The sequence below is a fragment of the Lithobates pipiens genome, unplaced genomic scaffold (assembly GCF_037356315.1).
Source record: "Lithobates pipiens isolate NorthernLeopardFrog02 unplaced genomic scaffold, aLitPip1_a1.2 Scaffold_22, whole genome shotgun sequence".
Taxonomy (NCBI): Eukaryota; Metazoa; Chordata; class Amphibia; order Anura; family Ranidae; genus Lithobates; species Lithobates pipiens.
Window position 1 is genome coordinate 111,532,038 of NW_027507784.1, and position 23,901 is coordinate 111,555,938.

At 43.3% G+C, this 23,901-nt stretch overlaps 2 protein-coding genes across 3 annotated transcripts in view; one reads left to right on the top strand and one right to left on the bottom strand.

Moving 5' to 3' along the window:
* Positions 1–7,213, top strand: part of PJVK (pejvakin) — a 56,071-nt gene extending 48,858 nt beyond the window's left edge. The window contains exons 5-6 of one of the 2 annotated variants that reach the window (XM_077449980.1): positions 1,225–1,320; positions 6,442–7,213. In XM_077449980.1, coding sequence (XP_077306106.1) covers positions 1,225–1,320; positions 6,442–6,743 — 398 coding nt within the window. In that variant the 3' untranslated portion in view covers positions 6,744–7,213. The remainder of the gene's footprint in view (positions 1–1,224; positions 1,321–6,441) is intronic. The other variant, XM_077449981.1, reaches the window with a different exon arrangement.
* A 12,344-nt stretch (positions 7,214–19,557) lies between these two features.
* Positions 19,558–23,901, bottom strand: part of FKBP7 (FKBP prolyl isomerase 7) — a 44,420-nt gene continuing 40,076 nt past the window's right edge. The window contains exon 4 of the mRNA XM_077448103.1: positions 19,558–22,842. Coding sequence (XP_077304229.1) covers positions 22,681–22,842 — 162 coding nt within the window. The 3' untranslated portion in view covers positions 19,558–22,680. The remainder of the gene's footprint in view (positions 22,843–23,901) is intronic.

Below are 23,901 nucleotides of genomic sequence, written 5' to 3' on the forward strand. Positions count from 1 at the left end.
AAACATCTGTATAACCTAAATGTATGAATTAAAACTAAGATTGTTTTGTGCCACGTGATGATGTTATATATACAAAAGAAAATAGTTTGGGGTTGCCAGTGACACACCTCCATCCCCAAATTAAATGCAACAAAGAAGAATTATGTCCGCGGGAGCTAGATGAGGTGAACACAGAAAGGTCAATGAGAGTATACAAAGTAAACATGGTTTGTAAATTTATTACAATTATATAACATTTATCATATATGAAATGCATGATTTTTTTTACACAGAAGTCAGCTTGTTTGAAGATTGTTCTTATGTGAGTAGAGGTCCCAAAGCATGGATCCACTGTGTATTTTCCTCTGTAACATAATAATCTGACAGATGTTTATGTTCTAACCTTTCTAAATTTGGGCTAAATCAAAAAAAAAAAAAAGAAAAAAAAAAAAGAAAGAAATGTTGGATAAAGTTACATTTATATGTAATATAAAAATATTATTTTGATGCCAGGACTACATCAGATAAGAAATCTCTAAACGAAAGCATCAAAAGCCACAAGGATGTCTATCCTTCTACAAATTGGGGGCCTCCATTTGTAATACTAATCCAGGAACAGTATGTATATTGACCCTAAATTACACTATTCTGGTTGCATCCATAACCCTAATGATCTTCAAGAACTTGGAACGTACCCGTAACCCAATAAACGTAAATGATTTTGGGAACAGCAGATGATATATTGTAATTCAAATCTAAAGTGTAATGCCCTGTACACACGGTTGGACATTCTGATGACAAAATCCGTCAGATTTTTTGTGGTCGCGCAAAGAAAATCCGATCGTTCAGAACGCGGTGACGTAGAACGTGTACGACGGGACTATAAATGGGCCGGTAGCCAATAGCTTTTGTCTTGTAATTTATTCTAAGCATGCGTGGCACTTTGTCCATCGGAATTGTCTACACACGATCAGAATTTAAACGATTGGATTTTGTTGTTGGAAAATTTTAGATCCTGCTCTCAAACTTTGTGTGTCGGACATTCCGACGGAAAAAGTCAGATGGAGCCCACACACGATCGGATTTCCCGACAACAAGATCCGATCACACATTTTCCATCGGAAAGTCCAACCGTGTGTACAGGGCATTAGAATTTCAGTTAAAAAACACGTATAAAATAAGAATGTTATTCTGTACCAGAACAATATGATTGTGATATGAAATTCATCCATTCTTGCTTTCCAGAACTATGTGTATCATCTGCATCAAGAGGTGGATTTGAGAAGGTACGCACAAGATCTTTCTCATTAAATGCTCTGAGGAACCGTTTATATCGAACGGGCATCTTATTTACTGGTAAGTCATATATGTGCTGCCAAAATGACATTCCAAATGTAACATATATGACTAGGGATGGCCGAACGGTTCGTCCGGCGGTCGTTTCGCGGCGAATTTCGGCTGTTCGTGGTCTGCCCGATCGGCGGACTATTGCTGCTGTTCGCCCGGCGGACTTCCGTGTTTACTGTGTAAAAGAACTTTGACCTATGATGACACATCCATCATGGGGTACAGGACAGCCAATTGAGACATTACAGCACATGGACACTTGGACATTCCCCCTAACTTATAAATAGACCCGATCCGGTGGCCATTTTACATTCTTTCGTATGTCACTATAGGGAGAGGTTGCTGTGTGGAGCAGGGAGAGACTGCAGTGACCCAAATCGCTAGCTATTAGGTCCACAAAAGTTCTTTTAAGGACTGGTATCATGGTATAGGTGTTAGGTGTAGTTCAGGATATAGGTTTGAGGCACTGCTGTGCTAGTGATTGTTGCAGCAGACTGTCTTTTGTCAGTGTAGAGAGAGGGATAGGACGCTGTGTGCAGCAGGGACAGTCAGTTTAATCATTAGCTGTTACTATTAGGTCCACAAAAGTCCTTTTCAGGACTGGTATGGTAAAGTAGTACAGGATATAGTTTTGAGTGCTATTCAAGTTATTGTTCCAGCAGCCTGTGTTTTGTCAGTTTAAATAGGGACAGGCAGGAAGCTGTGTGTGGCAGTGAGGGACAGTCAGTTTAATCAGTAGCTGTTACTATTAGGTCCACAAAGGTTCTTTTCAGGACTGGTATGGTAATAGGCTTGTACACGTATAATATTCTTTCTTCCAAATATAGAAAGAATATTATACTTGACTGCTGCCCTTCTGCTGCAGTAGTCCTTTATGAGTATAGGGACTGAGGTACAGTCTGCTAATCACAACCTACTAGTTCCACAAAGGTCTTTATAAGGACTGGTAAGGTATAGCATACTACAGTACATAGGGTTGAGTGAGGTACAGTCTGCTATTCCTTAAGGACTGGTATAGGTCCACAATATATAGGGTTGAGGTACACTACTGCTGACTGCTGCCCTATACTGCAGCAGTCCTTTATCAGTATAGGGACTGAGGTACAATCTGCTAATCATTCACAACCTACTAGTTCCACAAAGGTCCTTATAAGGACTGGTAAGGTATAGTGTACTACAGTACATAGGGTTGAGTGAGGTACAGTCTGCTATTCCTTAAGGATTGGTATAGGCCCACAATATATAGGGTTGAGGTGCACTACTGCTGACTGCTGCCCTATACTGCAGCAGTCCTTTATCAGTATAGGGACTGAGGTACAGTCTGCTAATCATTCACAACCTACTAGTTCCACAAAGATCCTTCTAAGGACTGGTAAGGTATAGTGTACTACAGTACATAGGGTTGAGTGAGGTACAGTCTGCTATTCCTTGAGGACTGGTATAGGTCCACAATATATAGGGTTGAGGTGCACTACTGCTGACTGCTGCCCTATACTGCAGCAGACCTTTATCAGTATAGGGACTGAGGTACAGTCTGCTAATCATTCACAACCTACTAGTTCCACAAAGGTCCTTCTAAGGACTGGTAAGGTATAGTGTACTACAGTACATAGGGTTGAGTGAGGTACAGTCTGCTAATCCCTAGCTACTAGTTCCACAAAGGTCCTTAAGGACTGGTATAGGTGTACTATTTGGTGTGCAGTATATAGTTGTGTGATACACGTATAAAATACTTGCACATACTTGACTTCCTCCTGGGGCTGCTTATTATGAGGGGCTCCCACCATCCCTGTGCTGTGCTGACTTCCTGGGGCTGTACCTCTGCTGTGCATATTATGAGGGGCTCCCACCATCCCTGTGCTATGCTCATTATGAGGGGCTCCCACCATCCCTGTGCTATGCTGACTTCCTCCTGGGGCTGATTATTATGAGGGGCACCCACCATCCCTGTGCTATGCTGACTTACTCCTGGGGCTGTACCTCTGCTGTGCATATTATGAGGGGTTCCCACCATCCCTGTGCTATGCTCATTATGAGGGGCTCCCACCATCCCTGTGCTATGCTGACTTCCTCCTGGGGCTGATTATTATGAGGGGCACCCACCATCCCTGTGCTATGCTGACTTACTCCTGGGGCTGTACCTCTGCTGTGCATATTATGAGGGGCTACCACCATCCCTGTGCTATGCTCATTATGAGTGGCTCCCACCATCCCTGTGCTGTGCTGACTTCCTCCTGGGGCTGCTTATTATGAGGGTCTCCCACCATCCCTGTGCTGTGCTGACTTCCTCCTGGGGCTGTACCTCTGCTGTGCATATTATGAGGGGCTCCCACCATCCCTGTGCTGTGCTGACTTCCTCCTGGGGCTGCTTATTATGAGGGGCTCCCACCATCCCTGTGCTATGCTGACATCCTCCTGGGGCTGCTTATTATGAGGGGCTCCCACCATCCCTGTGCTGTGCTGACTTCCTCCTGGGGCTGTACCTCTGCTGTGCATATTATGAGGGGCTCCCACCATCCCTGTGCTATGCTCATTATGAGGGGCTCCCACCATCCCTGTGCTGTGCTGACTTCCTCCTGGGGCTGCTTATTATGAGGGGCTCCCACCATCCCTGTGCTATGCTGACATCCTCCTGGGGCTGCTTATTATGAGGGGCTCCCACCATCCCTGTGCTGTGCTGACTTCCTCCTGGGCTGTACCTCTGCTGTGCATATTATGAGGGGCTCCCACCATCCCTGTGCTATGCTCATTATGAGGGGCTCCCACCATCCCTGTGCTATGCTGACTTCCTCCTGGGTCTGCTTACGGTGCAGATGTCAGTGCTGTATATCACGGTGCTGGTGTCAGTGCTGTATATCACGGTGCTGGTGTCATTGCTGTATGTCACGCTGCTGATGTCAGTGCTCTCTATCACGGTGCTGGTGTCAGTGCTGTATATCACGGTGCTGGTGTCAGTGCTTTATGTCACGCTGCTGATGTCAGTGCTCTCTATCACGGTGCTGGTGTCAGATCACTCTATCACGGTGCAGGTGTCATTGCTGTATGTCACGCTGCTGGTGATCATCTCCTGCACCCTCTTCTTTGCCTACCCTGACCTTCCCTCTCCTCCATTGCCTTCATGCGCTCCACAGTCCTGAATTGCCACAACAACTTCCCATATAAAAAAAAAATGATTGTAGTTGTTGATCCCAGATTCACCTCATACATGTGTTATGTCATTGGCCATGTGGTGGGACTATGTTTGCACAGCTAGTAATTATTTTGTGGCTGCAAATTTGCAATAATAATCCTAACACAGTAATAATAACAGCACATGTTTACCTCACTCAAAAGGTACTCCATTATACAAAGCCAGTTCAGGGGAGGGAGCATGTGACTGGGGATTTGGATTTTACTACCCCCTCCCCCAGCCAGCATGGTTTGGAGATGGGGTTTCCATTACTAGGGGAGATTGGAGCCCCATCCCCAAGTGAGAGGGGGTCACTGGCCCCAAGGGAGAAGAGGTCCCCTGTCCCCAGGGGAGAAAGGGGTCCCTGTCCCCAAGGGGGAAGCAGTCCCTTTCTCCAGGTAAGAAGGGGTCCCTGTCCCCAGGGCAGATGGGGTCCCTGTCCCCCGGTGAGAATGGGTCCCTGTCCCCAGGGGTGATGAGGTCCCTGTTCCCAGGGGTGATGGTATCTCTGTCCCCCGGTGAGAAGGGGTCCCTATCCCCAGGGGTGATGGGGTCCCTATCTCCAGGTGAGAAGGGGTCCTTGTCTCCAGGTGAGAAGGGGTCCCTATCTCCAGGTGAGAAGGGGTCCCTGTCTCCAGGTGAGAAGGGGACCCAGCCCCCAGGGGTGATGGGTTCCCTATCCCTAGGTGAGAAGGGGTCCCTGTCCCCAGGGGAGAAAGGATCCCCCCTATTTCGGTGTCCTCTGTACCCTTCAAATCCCTCTCATATGCCCCCCCATAGCAAGTTTCATGTGCCCCCCCCCCAAGTAGTGTCCTCTGTCCCGTGCACCCCCCCCCCCCACACACACACACACACACACACACACACACACACACACACAAATACACACTGTGTAGGTAGAACTCTCCTACCTTACACAGGTGTACAGCAGAGCAGAGATCAGCATCACAGCGCTGGATGAGGGCGGGAACTGCTGAAGTTAACTTTTCACATTGACAGGCTGGTGATTGGTTGCTAGGATCGCCTGGCAACCAATCACCTGCTGTTTAATGTTGTTTAATAAAAAGTTAACTCCAGCAGTTCCTGCAAAATGAGCCAAAACCAAGTTAAAAACGCACTACATGCTTTTCTGCAGCGTCTCCATTGAAGTCTGTTGAACCAAAAATGCACCATGTTACGTTTAAAAAAGTCCCTGAACCTTTCCAAAAACACATCGGAACTTTTTCTGACCGAAAAATTGAGAATATGCTCTCAATCTTTTGCTGGCGGAAATTTGGCCAGCAAAAGTCCGGTGGAGCATACACATGGTCGCATTTTCCGACCAAAAGCTCTCATTGGTCTTTTGCTGGCCAAACTTCCAATCGTGTGCACGCAGCATTAAAGTATAATAACTAAAGGCAAAACTTTTTTTTTATGTCTTGGATAGAGTGCAGAGAGATTAGAACTCCTGTCAGTTTTGATTGCTGTCTGGTTAAGGAGATTTTCCCTCTCCATTTGTCCTGTTTACTATTAATATTGAAAGTGAAAGAAAACCTAAATTTTGGGTTGTCCCCAGAAAAATAATAGAAGTGAAACCTTCCATTGGGGACACTAGTTCTTGGGATATGGGGGTCCCCAAGGAATTCCTTTAGTTTGCAGGGTTTCCTTTCACTTCCTGTTTGGCTATGGGACAGGAAGTGAATGGAAATCTCTGCAATGGGACACAGATGGGGAAAAAAAATCTTATGGGGGTTAAAACCCTTCCCTGCTCCATCCAAAATGAAAAAAAAAGTTTTTCCTATAGTTCTACTTTAATATGCAGAAATCCATTGATGTCCACATTTACATTATAGTATCAGCGTTTAGTTTTCAGTATCAGTATAGCTTAGAGGACAGTAAAATGTATATTTATATGACATTGGGTAACCCTTTTGATTATAATACTAAAGATATTTATTGTTGAACAGGAAAAAGGACAATGGACATCATGGTTAACTCAGACTCGTACTATGATGACATATTTTCTGACTACTATGACAAGGCTGCCAGTATGACTGACATCTCTACCACCTACATGAGAGAAGGTGCTCATACTCGTGTGAACCTGCTGAATAATAACATCCCCAAGGGACCCTGCGCCTTGTGTGGAATGGGCAACTCCAAAAGAGAGACAGTTTACGGCTGCTTTGAGTGTTCTTTTAATGGGCAAAAGTACGTCAGGCTCCACGCAGTTCCTTGCTTTGATCTCTGGCATAAAAGGCTCAAGTGAAAGATGCATGTGACACAATGGTGCTTCTTGCTTATAACTCAGGTATAACGGTGCCACAGCCCTCATCTCATATATGCAAAGTAGACTCTGACCTAAAGGACTGGTTTAAAGGTAACTTGTTTGTCTCAGAACAAAGCTATGTAATGAATAGTAACTCACCAGGCCAACAACCAGTGTCAAATGAATTAAACTGTCAAATCATGTAAAAACACATAGAAGGCCTGATTCACACAGGCTTTAGCTTGTTTAAGAGCAGTGTGAACATCAGGCTTTGACAAAGCATTTGCAGAGCTTTCACCAAGCTTTGTTTTTTTTAGATCACTTACAATACTCTAGTGATTAGCCTGGGTATCCATGAAGAATTCAGGTATCCGAGCATAGGGGAAGAGTACTGCGGGGTGACCGACTGGGGGTCAAAACATACCAAATACATTTTTTTTTCTTTTTAAGTTAAATGAGGGAGAGTGAATAAAGGAGAATAAAGAAAAGAAAAGAGAGAGCGGGGGAAGGAAATGGAGTAAAGGGAAAGGGGGGGGGGATGGGTGGGATGTGATGGTAAAGTAGAGGGGTTAGAAGTCCACCTAGAGAGCAAGGACCGCCCTCAGCTCTCCAGGCCATCTGAAGGCCATGGTTTGGAACAAGAGCCTCTGGCATTCATCGTGGCCCGACTATGTCTCGCGGAGGTATTCTCACCATACTTTGTTGAAGCTTTTAAAGCACCTTTCAACTCCAGTCTGCATATATTGAACAGAAATCCTAATGGTGCCTTGCTGAGCTGGATCGCCTCCTTGGAAAGCTGGAGATTGTCCTGAAGGTTCTCCAGAACCCAGAGGGATGACGGAGTGAGTGGAATCTTCTGTTACCATTTCCTTACCTCCCCCCCCCCCTTTTTTTTCCCAGCTCTCTCTTTTCTTCCACTTTTCTCCTCTTTCTTTTTGTTTTCTTCCCCTTGTGCTACCTTCTTTGTTTCTTCATAATGACGGTGTCAACTGTGTAAAATGCCACCTGGGGTACAGAGATTTCCTAGTGCGTGGCCTTTCGGGACATTTATATAGATATAGATATATAGATATATACAGTATCTCACAAAAGCTCACATTTTTGTAAATATTTTATTATATATTTTCATGGGACAACACTGAAGAAATGACACTTTTCTACAATGTAAAGAAGTGAGTGTATAGCTTGAATAACAGTGTAAATTTGATGTCCCCTCAAAAGAACTCAACACACAGCCATTAATGTCTAAACCGATGGCAACAAAAGTGAGTATACCCCTAAGTGAAAATGTCCAAATTGGGCCCTATTAGCCATTTTCCCTCCATGGTGTCATGTGACTTGGTAGAGTTACAAGGTCTCAGGTGTGAATGGGGAGCAGGCATGTTAAATTTGGTGTTATCACTCTCACTTTCTCATACTGGTCACCGGAAGTTCAACATGGCACCTCATGGCAAAGAACTCTCTGAGGATGTGAAAAAAAGAATTGTTGCTCTACATAAAGATGGTCTAGGCCAGTTATGGCGAACTTTGGCACTCCAGATGTTTTGGAACTATATTTCCCATGATACTCATGCACTCTGCAGTGTAGTTGAGCATCATGGGAAATATAGTTCCAAAACATCTGGGGTGCCAAGGTTCACCATCATTGGTCTAGGCTATAAGAATATTGCCAAAACCCTGAAACTGAGCTGCAGCATGGTTGCCAAGACCATACAGTGGTTTAACAGGACAGTTTACACTCAGAACAGACCTTGCTATGGACAATCAAAGAAGTTGAAGGGCGGCACAGTGGTGTAGTGGTTAGCACTCTCACCTAGCAGTAAAAAGGGTCACTGGCTCAAATCGCAACCACGACGCTACCTGCCTGGAGTTTGCATGTTTTCCCTGTGCCTGTGTGGGTTTCCTCCGGTTTCCATCCACACTCCAAAGACATGCTGGTAGGTTAATTGGTTTCTGTCCAAAATTGGCCCTAGTATATGCAGCACTGACCCCCGAAGGTGCGGCTGGTTTTCTTGGGCTTACCGTTCACCTTCTCCGCCTTGTGGCTCGTCGTTCTTGTCTAGGGGTTCCCAAGGTTGATGGCCCAATAACTGCAGAGACCGACACCTGAATTCCTTTTGGAATTTTTATTTGCTTAAAACGTTGAACAGAAACACAGTCTCTCATTTGGGAATAGAGGGTATAGGTATGGAAGCTCAGGCACTTTGAAACTGCTGACACTTAATAAATGTCTCTCTCTAGGTAATCCAGGGAATAGCCACTCGCAACTGGATATTTCCATTGTCGGATAAATCCTGGTTTATGGACTTAGCAGCCGAAAAATGGCTCAAACTTAGCAAAGTCTCTGCCACAGACTTGGTTGCAAGCTTTTAGATGAACACAGAAAGTCTCTCACAGGAACTTAGTTGTAACAGAAGGATGGAAATAGGAACCTTCTTGCGGTACCAGTATCTTGCAGCCGGTCCGGCGATACGTAAGAAATGTAGATTCAATTAGCGTCCATACAGCTCAGCATCCAGGCTCTTACCGAGCAGCCAGCCTTGTGCGTGGCCCTCTTCTGAAGAGTCCTCCCCCGGTTGCCTGACGAGTTACTGGGCCTCTCCAAAACCCGAGACGGCACCGGACCACTTTAGAATCCTCTTTCCAGTTACTGTGCCTTGGACTAGCCAGTTCCGAGACTTGGAAACGGATGGATCTACACCCCAGGTCATGAGGGCCTCTGGGGGCTGGTCAGGAGGACCAGGACCATAGAGTCAGAACATACTTCTGGACCGGAACCCAGCACCTTAAGTACCCTCTCCCGGAATACACAGTGAGACAACGCACCCACTGATTGGCTCCAAGAGAGTGATTGGTACGGGCTTCTTGAGGGTAGGGACCAATGTGAGTGTGCAATGTACAGGGATAGGGACAATTGTAGACACTCACTCAGGTTGAACTGGATGGACTGGTGTCTTTATTCAACCTTACTATGCACCTAACTAAGTTGAGTGCACGTGGCAAGCGTCATATCCAGAGGATGTCTTTGGAAAATAGATGTATGAGTGCTGCCAGCATTTCTGCAGAGGTTGAAGGGGTGGGGGGTCTGCCTGTCAGTGCTCAGACTATATGCTGCACACTGCATCAAAATGGTCTGCGTGGCTGTTTTCCCAGAAGGAAGCTTCTTCTAAAGATGATGCATAAGAAAGCCTGCAAACAGTTTGCTGAAGACAAGCAGACTAAGGGCATGGATTACTGGAACCACGTCCTGTGGTCTGATGAGACCAAGATAAACTTATTTGGTTTAGATGGTGTCAAGCGTGTGTGTGTGTGGCGGCAACCAGGTGAGGTGTACAAAGACAAGTGTGTCTTGCCTACAGTCAGGCATGGTGGTGGGAGTGTCATGGTCTGGGGCTGCATGAGTGCTGCCAGCACTGGAGAGCTACAGTTCATTGAGGGAATCATGAATGCCAACATGTACTGTGACATACGGAAGCAGTGCAGGATACCCTCCATTCATAGACTGAGCTGCAGGGCAGTATTCCAGCATGATAACAACCTTAAACACACCTCCAAGATGACAACTGCCTTGCTAAAAAAGCTGAGGGTAAAGGTGATGGAATGTCCGTGCATGTCTCTATACCTAAACCATATTGAGCATCTGTGAGGCATCCTTAAACGGAAGGTGGAGGAGAGGGTTAAGGCAGTGCTTGAAAATAATGGTGGCCACACAAAATATTGACACTTTGGGCCCAATTTGGATATTTTCACTTAGGGATGTACTCACTTTTGTTGCCAGCAGTTTATACATTAATGGCTGTGTGTTGAGTTATTTTGTGGGGACAACTAATTTACACTGTTTTACAATTTGTACACTCACTACTTTACATTCTAGCAAAGTGTAATTTCTTCAGTGTTGTCACAAGAAAATATATATAAAAGATATATTAAAATATTTACAGAAATGTGAGGGGTGTACTTACTTTTGTGAGATTCTGTATATACATAGATATCTATCTATATATATATATATAGATATATATCTATTTCACACTCTTTCCATGTGGGAGATGGGATGGCTCTGTGTTTGGGCTGGCTTGTGATCTACGTGCTAAGCCCCTTTACGTAGTATATGTTATTATTTTTGGCATGTATGGTTTCTGTATTTACTGTGTGCTGCTTAAAAATAAAGTATTGAAAAAAAATAAAAAGAAGAAATCCTAATGGGAGAGTTGATTGCCACTTTAAACAAGCTGCTAACAGGCTTCAGCAGGATTTCAAGAAGCTTAAGGCTGGGTTAACACTAGTCCAGCGCGAATTGCAGCTCCCTGTGAAGATAAAAATGATTAATTCAGCGGTTCCTCTCCATTGTTGCTGTGGATCAGCTGATCTGGGAGGGGGGGGGGGGTGTAGTGAGGAGGGGGAGAACATTCGTGTGAATCTGCGAATTAGATGCATTCCCACTGAAGATAATGTGCCTGCAATTCGCCCCGCACTGCCTAGAACATGCACACAAATTTTGTGCCATGCGGAGTGCGGATGCAGCACACATATGTGAACCATACCCATTAAAAAAAACATGTTTTAAAATGTTCTGGGAATTGGATGCGGTGTGAGCAGCATCCAATTCGCAATAGTGTGAATCCAGCCTAAAGAAGTGCTAAAGTGGCAATCAACACTCCCATTAGGATCTGTGATCAACATTTACAAACTGTAGTTGAATGGTATTTTAAAGCTACATGTACATAGCCTACCCTGACAGTGGCCGCGGGGAAAAAAAAAACACGGCAAAAACACAAGATGCGTTTTCACTTCGATTGGCATTTTCCCTTGGCCGGTACTCCAAAAGTTCCTATTCTGAAGACGATTCTTCCGCACTCAGGAGAGGGAGGTTTAACTTCACCTAAACTGCGGCAGCTCCTAAACTCTGCTAAAAGCCTATGTGTACATGGACACATAGAGGATTATTTACTAAAGGAAAATCCACTGTGCACTGCAAGTGCACTTGGAAGTACAGTCACTGTAGATTCGAGGGGGACATGCAAGGAAAATAAAAAAACAGCATTTTAGCTTGCACATGATTGGATGATAAAATCAGCAGAGCTTCCACTCATTTCAGATCTACCCCTTAGATTTAAAGTGACTGCACTTTCAAGGGCACTTGTAGTGCAAAGTGGATTTGACTTTCGTAAATAACCCCCATAGGCTTTTTATAGAGTTGAGTTTAGGAGCTTTGGCAAAAAAACTAAAGTTTAGGAGCTGCTTGTGTACATGAAGCCTAAAAGCTTCAACAAACCTTGCGGAAAGCGCTGCCAATGCTTTGCCGAAGCTTTTGTTCACACGCTGAAGGGTGTGTGAAATAGGCCTTAGACTCCATGCACATGGAATGGCAGTTCCCTTGGCAGAAAAAAAAAAAATGCTCATATGGAATGTTTTTTTGTACATAGTTTAAACGAGTTTAGGAGAGTTTTGCATTTTTTCTGCCAGACAACTCCAATAAGAAACGCAAACCAGAAGTTTTTTTTTTTCCTGCCTCTAAATGTTAAGCCTGTAATCATCCTAATGTGCATGGACACATAGGATAGCACTGAGCTGCTTCTACAGGCAAAAATCAAAAGCAGTGATTTTTAAGCCAGTGTGCATGGAGCCATAAGGTGGATATGAATAAATGCCAGTAAACGCACATAATATCTATTTGTGTGCACTGCAAAATTCACAGTGCTGAAGGTTACCAATAATTTCCCAGAAGGTGAATGCACATCTAAAATTCTAACGATTTGTAGATTGTGAAGCAGGAACAAAAGGTTTATAGGTTTGTCACTTAAAGTTGGTGGCTAGGTCTTTCCCTTCATATTAAGATAGATGAAGCTATAAAGAAAGATTATGATTGGTGGCTATAAACAACACATACTTGAGTTGGGTGTATGCAAAGCATTTTTGTATATAATAGCTGGTTTCTGTCCACAGTACATACATAGAAGCTAAAGCTCATCACCATCAGGCTTCTCTCTCTTGTACAGACTAAAATGTTTGCCTATTTAAAGCTGAACTCCTGTATAAAATAGACATATTACAGCAGGTCTGTATTCAAATCATTTAGACCCCTTTTGCACTGTGCCGCCTATAGCGTTGGCGGTAAAACGCCGCCATTTTTAGTGGGGTTCTACCGTCGGATTTGCGGTGCATTTCGGCTGCTAGCGGGGAGCTTTTAACCACTGCTAGCGGCCGAGAAAGGGTTAAAACAGCCCGCAATGCGGTGCAATAGCGGTGTTTTGCCGGCGGTATAGCCAAGATGTCCAATTGATTTCAATGAGAGCAGCGGTGGAGGAGCAGTAAACACACCTCTCCTTCACCGCTCCAAAGAAGCTGCTGGCAGGACTTTTCCTGACGTCCTGCCAGCGCACAGCTCCAGTGTGAAAGCCCTCGGGCTTTCACACTGGAGACAATGGAGCAGCTGTTTGAGGGTGGATTTCAGGCGTTATTTTTAACATTAAGTAGAGTAAGTATCTGAATTTGAGTCAGTATCAGCCTCTTGCAATCCCCTATACAGCTGATGTCAGAGAGTGCTTAGGAGAAGCAGCACAAGAAACCAATCAGGTGTGCTGCAATGCAGGGAGCATACTGGTAAGAGGAGAGTTTTGTGAGATGAGCTCATTAATCTGTTGTATTCCAATTTACTTGTCCCTTGGGGACTGCTTGGATTTATCTGCATCATCATGACCCTGTGAATACTCCAACCCACCTGACACTCTGGGTTCAGACATCATTGCAACACCTTTGAGTAATAAAACAACACTCGATGCGTTTATATTCTGTTAAAGTTTACTGGAATACTTCAGATAAGATGTTGTTGTACAAAGAGGTAATGGTTACACTGAGCCGTGGATAACTGCACAAGCTCAGTAGAATGATTTCCCCCGTACAACAATTAGAACAGTTGGCAACAACAGGATACTAATTATATATATATATATATATATATATATATATATATATATATATATATATATATATATATATATATACACACACACATACAATGAAATATCACTTGGACATAACCTGAAAGGATAAGCAAAGTTAAGCATCAATTCTGACAATACTTTGAGAGAGAAACCCAGGCCGGCCTGTTCAACCTTTTAAAAGATGAACCTAAACAAGGATGGAAATATGGCCCTTTAAGCAACAATAACAAAATGTCCCCATTGCAGATCTGATGGTCTCTACCGTCAGTCAGAGCTCATTAACTATATCCAATAAGGTGTACTAACAGAGTGGTATTATATTGTGTGATTAATGCAGTTAAAGATGCCTATGTACAGTGTTCGAACAGAAGTGCAGTGAAGTGTTCCCAAAGTAAAGCTGTCTGTACACAGTGTCCCAGTAAAACAACCAAGGAAAGGTTGTCAAAGGTAGGCAATTTCCCTCTCACCATTAACCAGGCTGATTCAGCGCCTTCTAGACAGCGACTCCTGGGTAGAAGTCCTGGCTGCAGACCCGCTTGGGACGGTCACCCGATGGGAAGCACGGAGTGTGGGTCGCTGGGCTGTAGAGTTGATGCTGGTCAGATGTCCGATAAACAAAGACAGTGGTGGACCCCTTCTCTGTTGGATGAGGATGATGTAACCAACATGGTAGGCTGCAACCACACTCCCCTTGCACGGACAGACCTTTCTTGGATGATGCGAAGGAAGAAGAGAGCGTGGAGTGGGTCTCTGGTTTCTTTTATAGCTCTTCCCAGCAATCTCTCCGAAGGCAACAAAGATCCCTGGGATATGTGGTCCGGGTGTATAGTCACATAGGGGAACAGTTACCTGATGGAACCACCAATCCCACAATCCCTTTTTGTTGGCTAACAAATATGATGTCAGTTTAGTAACACTGGGCACTAGAGGGATGATATACAGATAGTGCCAGGGATAACCGATTATTGCAATTGTAGTCCATATTGCTACACCCTGTTCAGTTGCAGGGTGGGGGTAGGGAAATTACCTATAGGTAAAATTGCAATGGGAAATGTCTAGGTCAGGGTTCTCAAACTGGCGGCCCCCCAGCTGTTGCGAAACTACAAGTCCCATCATGCCTCTACCTGTGGGAGCCATGCTTGTAACTGTCAGCCTTGCAATGCCTCATGGGACTTGTAGTTTCGCAACAGCTGGAGGGACCCCTGGTCTAGGTCCCTTTGCTTGCTAGGCAGGGCTATGCTGTGGGACAGAGCTGTGTAATTCTCTGTATGTTCTCACTAACAACTGACTAGAAAGCACAGGACACAGAAGCACTGCAATAGCAATTAGGGCAAACTCCACAAACAAAAACAGAACTAGGCAGACAGCAACACAGAACGAGGGCCTTTAAGCTGAATGCAGCAATCTGTATCTTGTAGCAACCGTTGTCTCCTATGGCAACAAATTCTCTCACAGTATTCTACTGTAGATCTGTTTTACTCACAATAACCCACTGTAGATCTTCCAGCTTAACTCATAGTATCCCACTGTAAATCTTTAAGCTCAGCTCGCCGTCTTTCACTAGACTTCTTGGACTCTCAGCTACCCGCTGGATTCCCGAGCGTCACCCACAGCTAACAGCTGTGTTTTATCTTCAAGCTTTACTTACAGCTACCTGCCGTACTCCTTCAGGCTTTACTGACAGCTACCTGCTGCTTTCCTGGATAAGTCTCTACTGAAGCTTTCCCACTACTTCACTGTCCCTGGCTAGTGAAGCATCTGCTCTGGTACTCCTTCAGAACTTCATCCCTTAAAAACAGGAATGGTTGTCCCTTTGTGATAACTGCTTCTCCTTCACCTCTGACAACGAACAGGCTCCCTTCAGACCGAGCCTCTAACACATACGGTTCCACCCAAGGCTTCGGGCTTAACCTTGGTTACTCCTCCTTTGCGGAACCCTGAACTGCTGGATAGGCCTTAAGTGGACCTAGCAGCGAGCATGCCTCCTGGATAGGCCTCAGGCCTAGAAACTAGGAGTTTCTCAACACACACCAACCCAGGCCACAGCCTCGGGTGGGAAGAACCCCGCTCACCTGACTTCTCCCAAATAAACAGCCTATCCCAGCATACACAGCGCTTAAAGAAACTCCTGCTGATTGGCTGAGACAAGCTAGTTACCCATTACCATTTATGGTAATCCATCATTCTAATGCCAAAAGCAACAGTGCCACCTATTGACAGAAGAGATAGATTACCCCGAACTCAGACTTAGGACAGGAATCAGTGGATCAACCTACCAATTAGCCAGGCTAGTTACCACCTAGTTCAAACTTTTTTTTTTTTAGCAGCCCTGTTTAGGACCAGGGTGCTACAATTATTTTACAGCTTCAGTAGAAAAAGATGATGGTAGGTCTCACTGAAAGCTCCGGTAGAAATTGGTTGAAATTACCTGAAAACTGCTACCAGCGTTGGTTGTGCTAGACCCCGACCCATTGCCTCCAAACCATAAAAATCAAGTCAGGGTGCATCTGCTTATATTACTCTGGTTTCAGGGGATTAAAGTATTCCTATGTAGATCAAAGTTTCACTGTTTACTGTTGTGTTGCTTGTAAGAAGATAAGAAGGACGTATTCTGTTAAACCAAGGAACTTTTCCTGGAATTGGTTCCATTCCACTCCAGAGCCAGAATCCATCCACAGTAGGGACATACATATAATATTTGGATTGAAATGTCTTTCTGGCCAAAGGCTTATGTGAATGGGATGATATACTCTACAAATAAGAAAAACCTCAATGTCAAGTTTTGCAATTTTCCAGATGTTTCCCATTTTAGTTGTGTACTATTTTTCTGAGTTTTTGATCACTGCTGTTTTAAATGTGCAAGGTAGATTTAGGAGTCATTCTTAAAAGTTTGTATATGCACATTTATGCTTTGTGTGCTCATCTAAGAAGAACTTTCTAGGACTTGGCAGTGGCGGACTCATCTACGATTTTAGGGGCGCTACCTTCTCCCGAAAGAAATAATCTGTTTTCATTAACTTTAAGCCATCATTCCAAATAATGAAACTAAATGCCATTAATGAAATTATTTTTTTGTGCTCACTAATCTTGAATCCAAGTGGAATCGGAATCACATAGGACCTCATGCCCATCTGTATTGCCTGTCATTATAACAGACTCTTTTGGTCTTATACGTTTGTGTGTATTTTTGTGCTGTATTAATTTTGTATTTAAATTAAACATGCTTTGAATATTACCTGCAGATTTTCTTTTAGGACAGTTATAATTTATGACCATATAACACTGTAGGGCATTCAGTCACAACAATGAAAGATGATTGTCTACAAATTTACATACTGCATGTGGTTGGACCTGGCTCTCTACCACCTGGGCTACAACCCCTATTCATCTACCCTCCAAGCAGTGTTCTTTATTTACTCCAGTATATGAGACTGAGATGAAGTGGAGGCCAAAAATCAAGAGTCATATTCTTATCACACATTTCATTGATGCTTATATATATATATATATATATATATATATATATATATTATATTTTCACACAACATTTCTTAAAATTTGATTTTTTTTAACACCAAGTCAATTATTGGCTATAAATTTTTATATCTGCTGCACCATGCACATACACATTGAGGCCGGATTCACATATGTTTTCACCGCATCCAATTCGCATTACATGTCAGTGTGACAGGCTCACATGTCTGGGGCGGCCGCGGTTTGGTTTTGAAAAGGGTCCTGTGCATTTTTGAGTCCAGGAAAGGTGCGAATTCAGGCAAAAATTCAGAACCAAATCGAACCTGAACCGGTGAACAGAAAAGCACCAGACCCCAAGCTAGAAACCGCGACCGCACATATGTGAACCTGACCTTAAAGCTTCAACAAATCTTGCTGATAGCTCTGCAAATGCTTTGTCAAAGCTCACTGTTCACACTGCTCTTAAACATGTGAAACAGGCTTTAATGAGAACAGAAAAGCACCGGACCCCAAGCTAGAAACCACGGCTGCACATATGTTAACCCAGTCGGACACCTTTTGATAGCCTGGAATGGAAAATATGTGTTGATCCTGCAAAAGATACAGTCGGAGAGAATTACTAAAACTGGAGAGTGCAAAATATGGCACAGCTCCGCATAGAAACCAATCAGCTTCCAGGTTTTATTAATTTATTGTCAAAGCTTAATGTGGTTGTAAAGGCACAAGGTTTTTTACCTCCATGCATTCTATGCATGAAGGCAAAAAAACCTTCTGCGTGCAGCAGTCCCCCCAGCCTCCCATAATGCTTACCTGAGCCCCATCTTGATCCAAACTGCTTGCTGTTGGGGCACCCAGCAGGAGGGAGGAGCCAGGAGCGCCGGCGAGGGACTTAAGAGGAGGATCTGGGCTGCTCTGTGCATTACACTGAGCAGGTAAGTATACCATGCTTGTTAATTAAGAAAAAAAACAAGACTTTAACTAAAGAAGCTGAAGTTAAAAGCTGATTGGCTACTGTGCACAGTTGCACCAGATTCTAAGTGCTCCAGTTATAGTAAATCTCCCCTAATGTGTACCCAACTTCCTCTAGCAGGCTTACCGGTCAAGGCTGATATTTGGTTGTTGGTGAGGGTCACTGCTGCCCCTGTTCTTAAATAAAGTGCTTACTTCTTGTTCAGGGTGAGTGGAAATTGAGGGGTTTTCTTCTTTATGTGGCTAGGAATACCACCGCTAGAGGAAGTGAACTTAACATAGCATTGACACATCAGACTAGTTAATCATTAATCACTTTAAAGAAAACAGTTCCTGTTGTTGCTGTGTACGTCCTAGACTCCCAATGTGAATTTTTTTTTGTGCTTTTTTTTTTTTCAGTTTTTCTGGTACTTTGCTAACAAAAAATACATCTTTTACAGGAATTATATTAATTAAAATGTCTGTTTTCTGTAGTTGCAACACTTAGAAAGACAAAACTCAGGGGCATAAGTTTGTATTGTATAGGTGTACTAAATAAGCGATCTATATATATATGCTTTTTTTTCAGCAGGAACATGGGTGAACGCAGTCTATTGATTCTGGCTGCAGGGGGATCAATTGTCATTGGAGGTGATATATTTATCAAGATTGTTGCTGAAGGGGTGGCATATGTTGCTGGGGGGGTCAATTGTTACTGAGAGGAATCTACTATTGGGAAGGGGGTTCATTGTTGCTGGCTGCTGGAGGGTCTTATTGATGCTTCTGTTGTTGCTGAGTGGATATTTTGTTGCGGGTGGTCCACTGTTGGGGGGATCTATTTTACTGCTTTTCTTGTCATCAGTAACAAATTCCATACAAATTTCATAACCACAAAATTATACTTGGTTCTGTATTCTCTAAAGGGGCAGTACTGTGAGGGGGGTAGGGGACGGAACCAAGCAACAGTGTTTAGAGGTGGGTATGGGTAGAGACAAGGGATGAGTTAAAAAGCAGGAGTCCCAGCACCTATTCTCTGAGGAAAAAAAGCCCTGTATATAATATATATATATATATATATATTTGTCCAAGTATACAGGTTAAATGCAGTAGAGAAAAATCAGCTCCTCTGCCCCATCAGAAAGGGCTATGCTGTGTGGCAGAGCTGTGCAAATCTCAACACTGGATAGACAGAAACAAAAATCTACTGGCAAGTAAAACAGCTCCCATATTTGTATTTCATCTGCGTATTGAGATTTTTGGCTGGGGTTGAGCCAAATTGGGGTCTCTGTTCCTGGATATGAAAACTGGCTGGGGTAAATCACAAAAGGTTCAGAAGAATCATACATTTTTGACAGCTAAAAAAATTGACATATACTGTATGTATTTAATGTGTTTAGCTGAAGCATTATATTTGCATCATTATTTTCCTTTAAAAAAAAAAAACAATGCAATGGAAATGAATGTATTTGGGCTTTTTTTTGTAACAGTGCAAAGAGTAGTGATAATACACAAAGTCTGGTGATGATAAACCAGGTTTCACAATTTTACAGTATAGAAAAATTAAAGATTACTGTTAAGTGGTTATTACTTTGAATACAGATTTTTGCTTTATTAAATAAATCTGACCAAATTTTCTTGTGATGCAAACAAAATTTACTAAATGTATTCAGAGAAGACCTCCACCCAAAACTGTTAAGGCATACCAGTCAAACACAATTTTTCCCCCGACAGTCCTGATCTGTATACTTTTCTGAAAAAGTATTAAAATCAGTAGGTGTGCATAACAGCCAAGCAACTAGCATTTTCTGAAGGTGAGTAGCAATGATAGCCCCAATGCTTCTCTGGAATCAGAAACACTTTAAAGTAGAATTCCAGGTTCACTGTCCCTTTAAGCTAACCTAAAAAAAAATATTCTCATTATGAAATGATGTATCCGCTATGTGTGCTACAATCTATTGTAGCATTAGCTACATAAGTGGCACAGTGGTACAGTGGTACGGGTGACTTCTCGTCTGCTGCTGGAATTTACAAGTTGGCTTGAGTGCTTCTTAACCATTCAGGAGAAGCCTTATATTTTTAGAAATTAATAAAAGGCTTCCTCTGATTGGCCAAGGTGGATAGGAGGGCAGATGACATCCCGATTTTCACCTTTCCACAAACCCGAGGAAACTTTTTATATTCACTGCTAAAAATACAAGGTTTCCTGAATGGTGGAGAAGCATTCAGACCAACTCTTTTATGCCAGCTGGGGATGGAAAGTTGCCCATACCACTGCTAGCTACATACAGTGAGCAGCGCTGTGTTCTAACAGTAGATTATAACACATGCAGCAGCTACATTAATCTGTAAGGTTTGTTCAAAAGGAACTATTCAAAGTGACATTAAAGGCAATTACAAAAAAATATATATAAAATCACAAACATGTTATACTTACCTGCTCTGTGCAGTGGTTTTGCAAAGAGCAGCCCAGAGCCTCCTGTTCTCAGGTCCTCTGCCAGCACTCCTGGCACCTCCCTCCTGTCGAGTGCCCCCAGAGCAAGTAGCTTGTAATGGGGGCACCCAAGCAGCTGTGCTCCCGAGCTGCTGCTCTGCATGTCCATTCAGACATTGAGCCACAGCTTGTCTCCGGCCCCTCTTCTCTTTGGCTCACTGGCTGTGATTGACAGCAGTGGGAGCCAATGGGGAGAGAGAGTCCCTGGAGAGCTGATGATCTTGTGCACATCACTATATCAAGGAGGAGCTCAGGTACGTATTGGAGGGTTGGGGCTGCTGCACAGAAAGTTCTTTACCTTCATGCGTTCTAACTTTCAGCCTGACAGGAAACGTGGACTTCTTCTTTAACCGCTTGCCGACCAACTGCCATCATACTGCGGCAGGTCGGCACAATACCGCAAGCGTTGTAGCTTTACGTTGGCTCGCAGGATCAGGATAGCAGGCATACCTGCTGCACTACAGGGGTGCCAATGCTTATGGCCTACGGTAGCGATGACCGCCGGTTACGAGCGATCGCAGGCACGAGAGGCAGAGCAGGTGTATGTGTGTATGTGTGAATGTGTGTGTGAATGTGTGTGTGAATGCGTCCCTGTTCTGTGTGGAGTGACAGATCGTGAGTTCCTAATAGAGGAAATTCACAGATTGTGATTCCTAGCTAAGTCAGTCCCCTCCCCCTACAGTTAGAAATACACAGTTAACCCCTTGATCACCCCTAGTGTTAACCCCTTCCCTGCCAGTGCCTTTTTTACAGCAATCAGTGCATTTTTATAGCACTGATTGCTGCATAAATGGCAATGGTCCCAAAAATGTCTGATGTGTGCGTCATAATGTCACAGTCCCGATAAAAAAATAAAATAAAAAATAATCACAGATCGCCACCATTACTAGTAAAAAAATAGTAATAATAATAATGCTATAAATCTATCCCCTATTTTGTAGACGCTGTAACCTTTATGCAAACCAATCTATATACGCTTATTGCGATATTTTTTTTTTACTAAAAATATGTAGAAAAATACATACATATCGGACAAAACTGAGAAAAAATTAGTTTAAAAAAAAAAAAAACGTGGATGTTTATTATAACAAAAGAGTACAAAATATTGTGTTTTTTTTTCAAAATTTTTCGCTCTTTTTTGTTTATAGCGCAAAATATTTTAAATCGCAGAGGCGATCAAATATCACCAAAAGAAAGCTCTATTTGTGGGGAAAAAAAAGGACTTCAGTTTTGTTTGGGTGCAGCGTCACACAACCACGCAATTGTCAGTTAAAGCGGCGCGGTGCTTAACCGCAAAAAATGGCCCGGGGCTGACGTGGTTAAAGGGTACCTTTGCTTTGTTCATGCAAGGCAGCCAGGTTTACTTTAATCTCCCTCCCCAGCAGCACACATTTCCCTTTCCTTGGCTGCCAAAAGCAGTAGATGGCACCCTGCTCCTTGTGTAAGATAGGAGTCGTTCAAGTCATAGCTTAAACTGGGCTATAGGCTTTTTAAATCCAACAGTGATGATGCTTGGTGATTGAGCTGTCAGAAGCAATGAGCGAAATGCTTCTCCATACCCAGCAGTTTTCTAACTGGAAATTACAGTGGGCATCACAGATAATCTCATTCATACTGGGGGAGATTTACTAAAACTAGTGCACACAGAATCTTTTTTGCAGCTGTGCAAAATAACCAATCAGCTTCCAGGTTTTACTGTCGAAGCTTAATTGAACAAGCTGAAGTTAGAAGCTGATTGGTTACTATGCACAGCTGCATCAGATTCTGTGTGCAAAAGGTTTAGTAAATCTCCCCCACTATATTTTTTTTTTTTACACGTTGCACCATTTTAATAACTTGTCATGGCTGCCAATATACACATCACCTATAATAAACGTGGCAATACACACTGTACAATGCACATTTCAAAAGTACACCTGGGCTCATTCATGAAAATGAACCACAAATGTGAATAAATCCTTAACTAAGGATGATGAGCCGATTCATTTAAAACATTTTTTTACACTCTAAGAGACCTGCATGAACACGTAATTTGTGGCAATTAATTCATAACCAACTATCCGTAGTAAAAAAAACAATACTATAATTCATCATGCCTAAAAACATTGTATTCCTTTGACGATATGACGCCATCATTGTTGTGATCATTTTTCTTAAATATGTCAGTTAAAATCCGGCCATGTTCGGTAGGGGCTCGCTGTTTTCCATCTTTCTTAAATTCTTCTGTTAAGTAATGACTTATCTGCATGAAAAAAAAGATGAAATAATTTTATAGCCAAGCTGTCGTTTCAAACCAAACATATATCTATTACCAAAAACTGGAACACTTATAAAGCTTTAAAGACTATGTTCACCTTTAGCATATTCTACACCCTTATTTAGGGTGTAACATGTTCCAGCATCCCTCCTAAATCTTCCTTCCCTGTTACAATGGGCAGGGTGGCTTGCAGTTCCCAATCATCTGCAAAGCATTCCCCTTCATCACTGACATCATTGACTTAATATGAGTACGTGGGTATATAGCCATTGATGGGCCCCAAATGGGTACATGCAAGGACATTGTAATAAAAAATATTTAAAAAGCATATAAAAATATAGTGGCTAAAGGAGTTCTTACTTTTATCTCAGGCTTGGTAGCATTCCACAGAATAATGGCCCGGATTACATACAGTATGTTACACTGGGTACTGTTACTAAGATGCAGAACTCCATTTGCCCACAAGATGGCAGTGTCCACTACTTTGCCTAACTGAAATTTAAACACAAGTACCCAGAATTGTAGCCTGGAAGGAAGAACTTAAACACAGTGGGGCTGCGGTCACAACTACAAGGCCCACAAGCCCCAAAATGGAGGAGAGACATAAAACAAAAGCCCAGGATGGAGCTGGGCAGTTGAAAAGAGACATGCCAACTGGGAAGGTGTGTATTTAGCTGTGCTGTGTGGTGTCGATGGGGCTGTACCAGAACGAGGGGGGAGCGGGACGACAACGACTGCTGAGCTGGGCCATGGAGGTAACCCAAGAAGAGGCATCCATCACTCATCGCTGCTCAAGGGGGGCCCCCCACCGAACAGGTAACTTACGGTCTCACATGGACTGCTGCAGAAGTATCTGGTGACAGTTTCCCTGACCTGCACAACAACCACACCCAACAGTAATACCTGATAACTCCAGATCAAGGAAGGACACTTCTCTTCTTAGAAGCTAAAACACACTTTGTCACTTTTACCTGAGGGCAGCCATTATTAGCGCCAGTGACAGAATGCCAAACCTGCCATTACCACAGACTGCTGACTTTGATT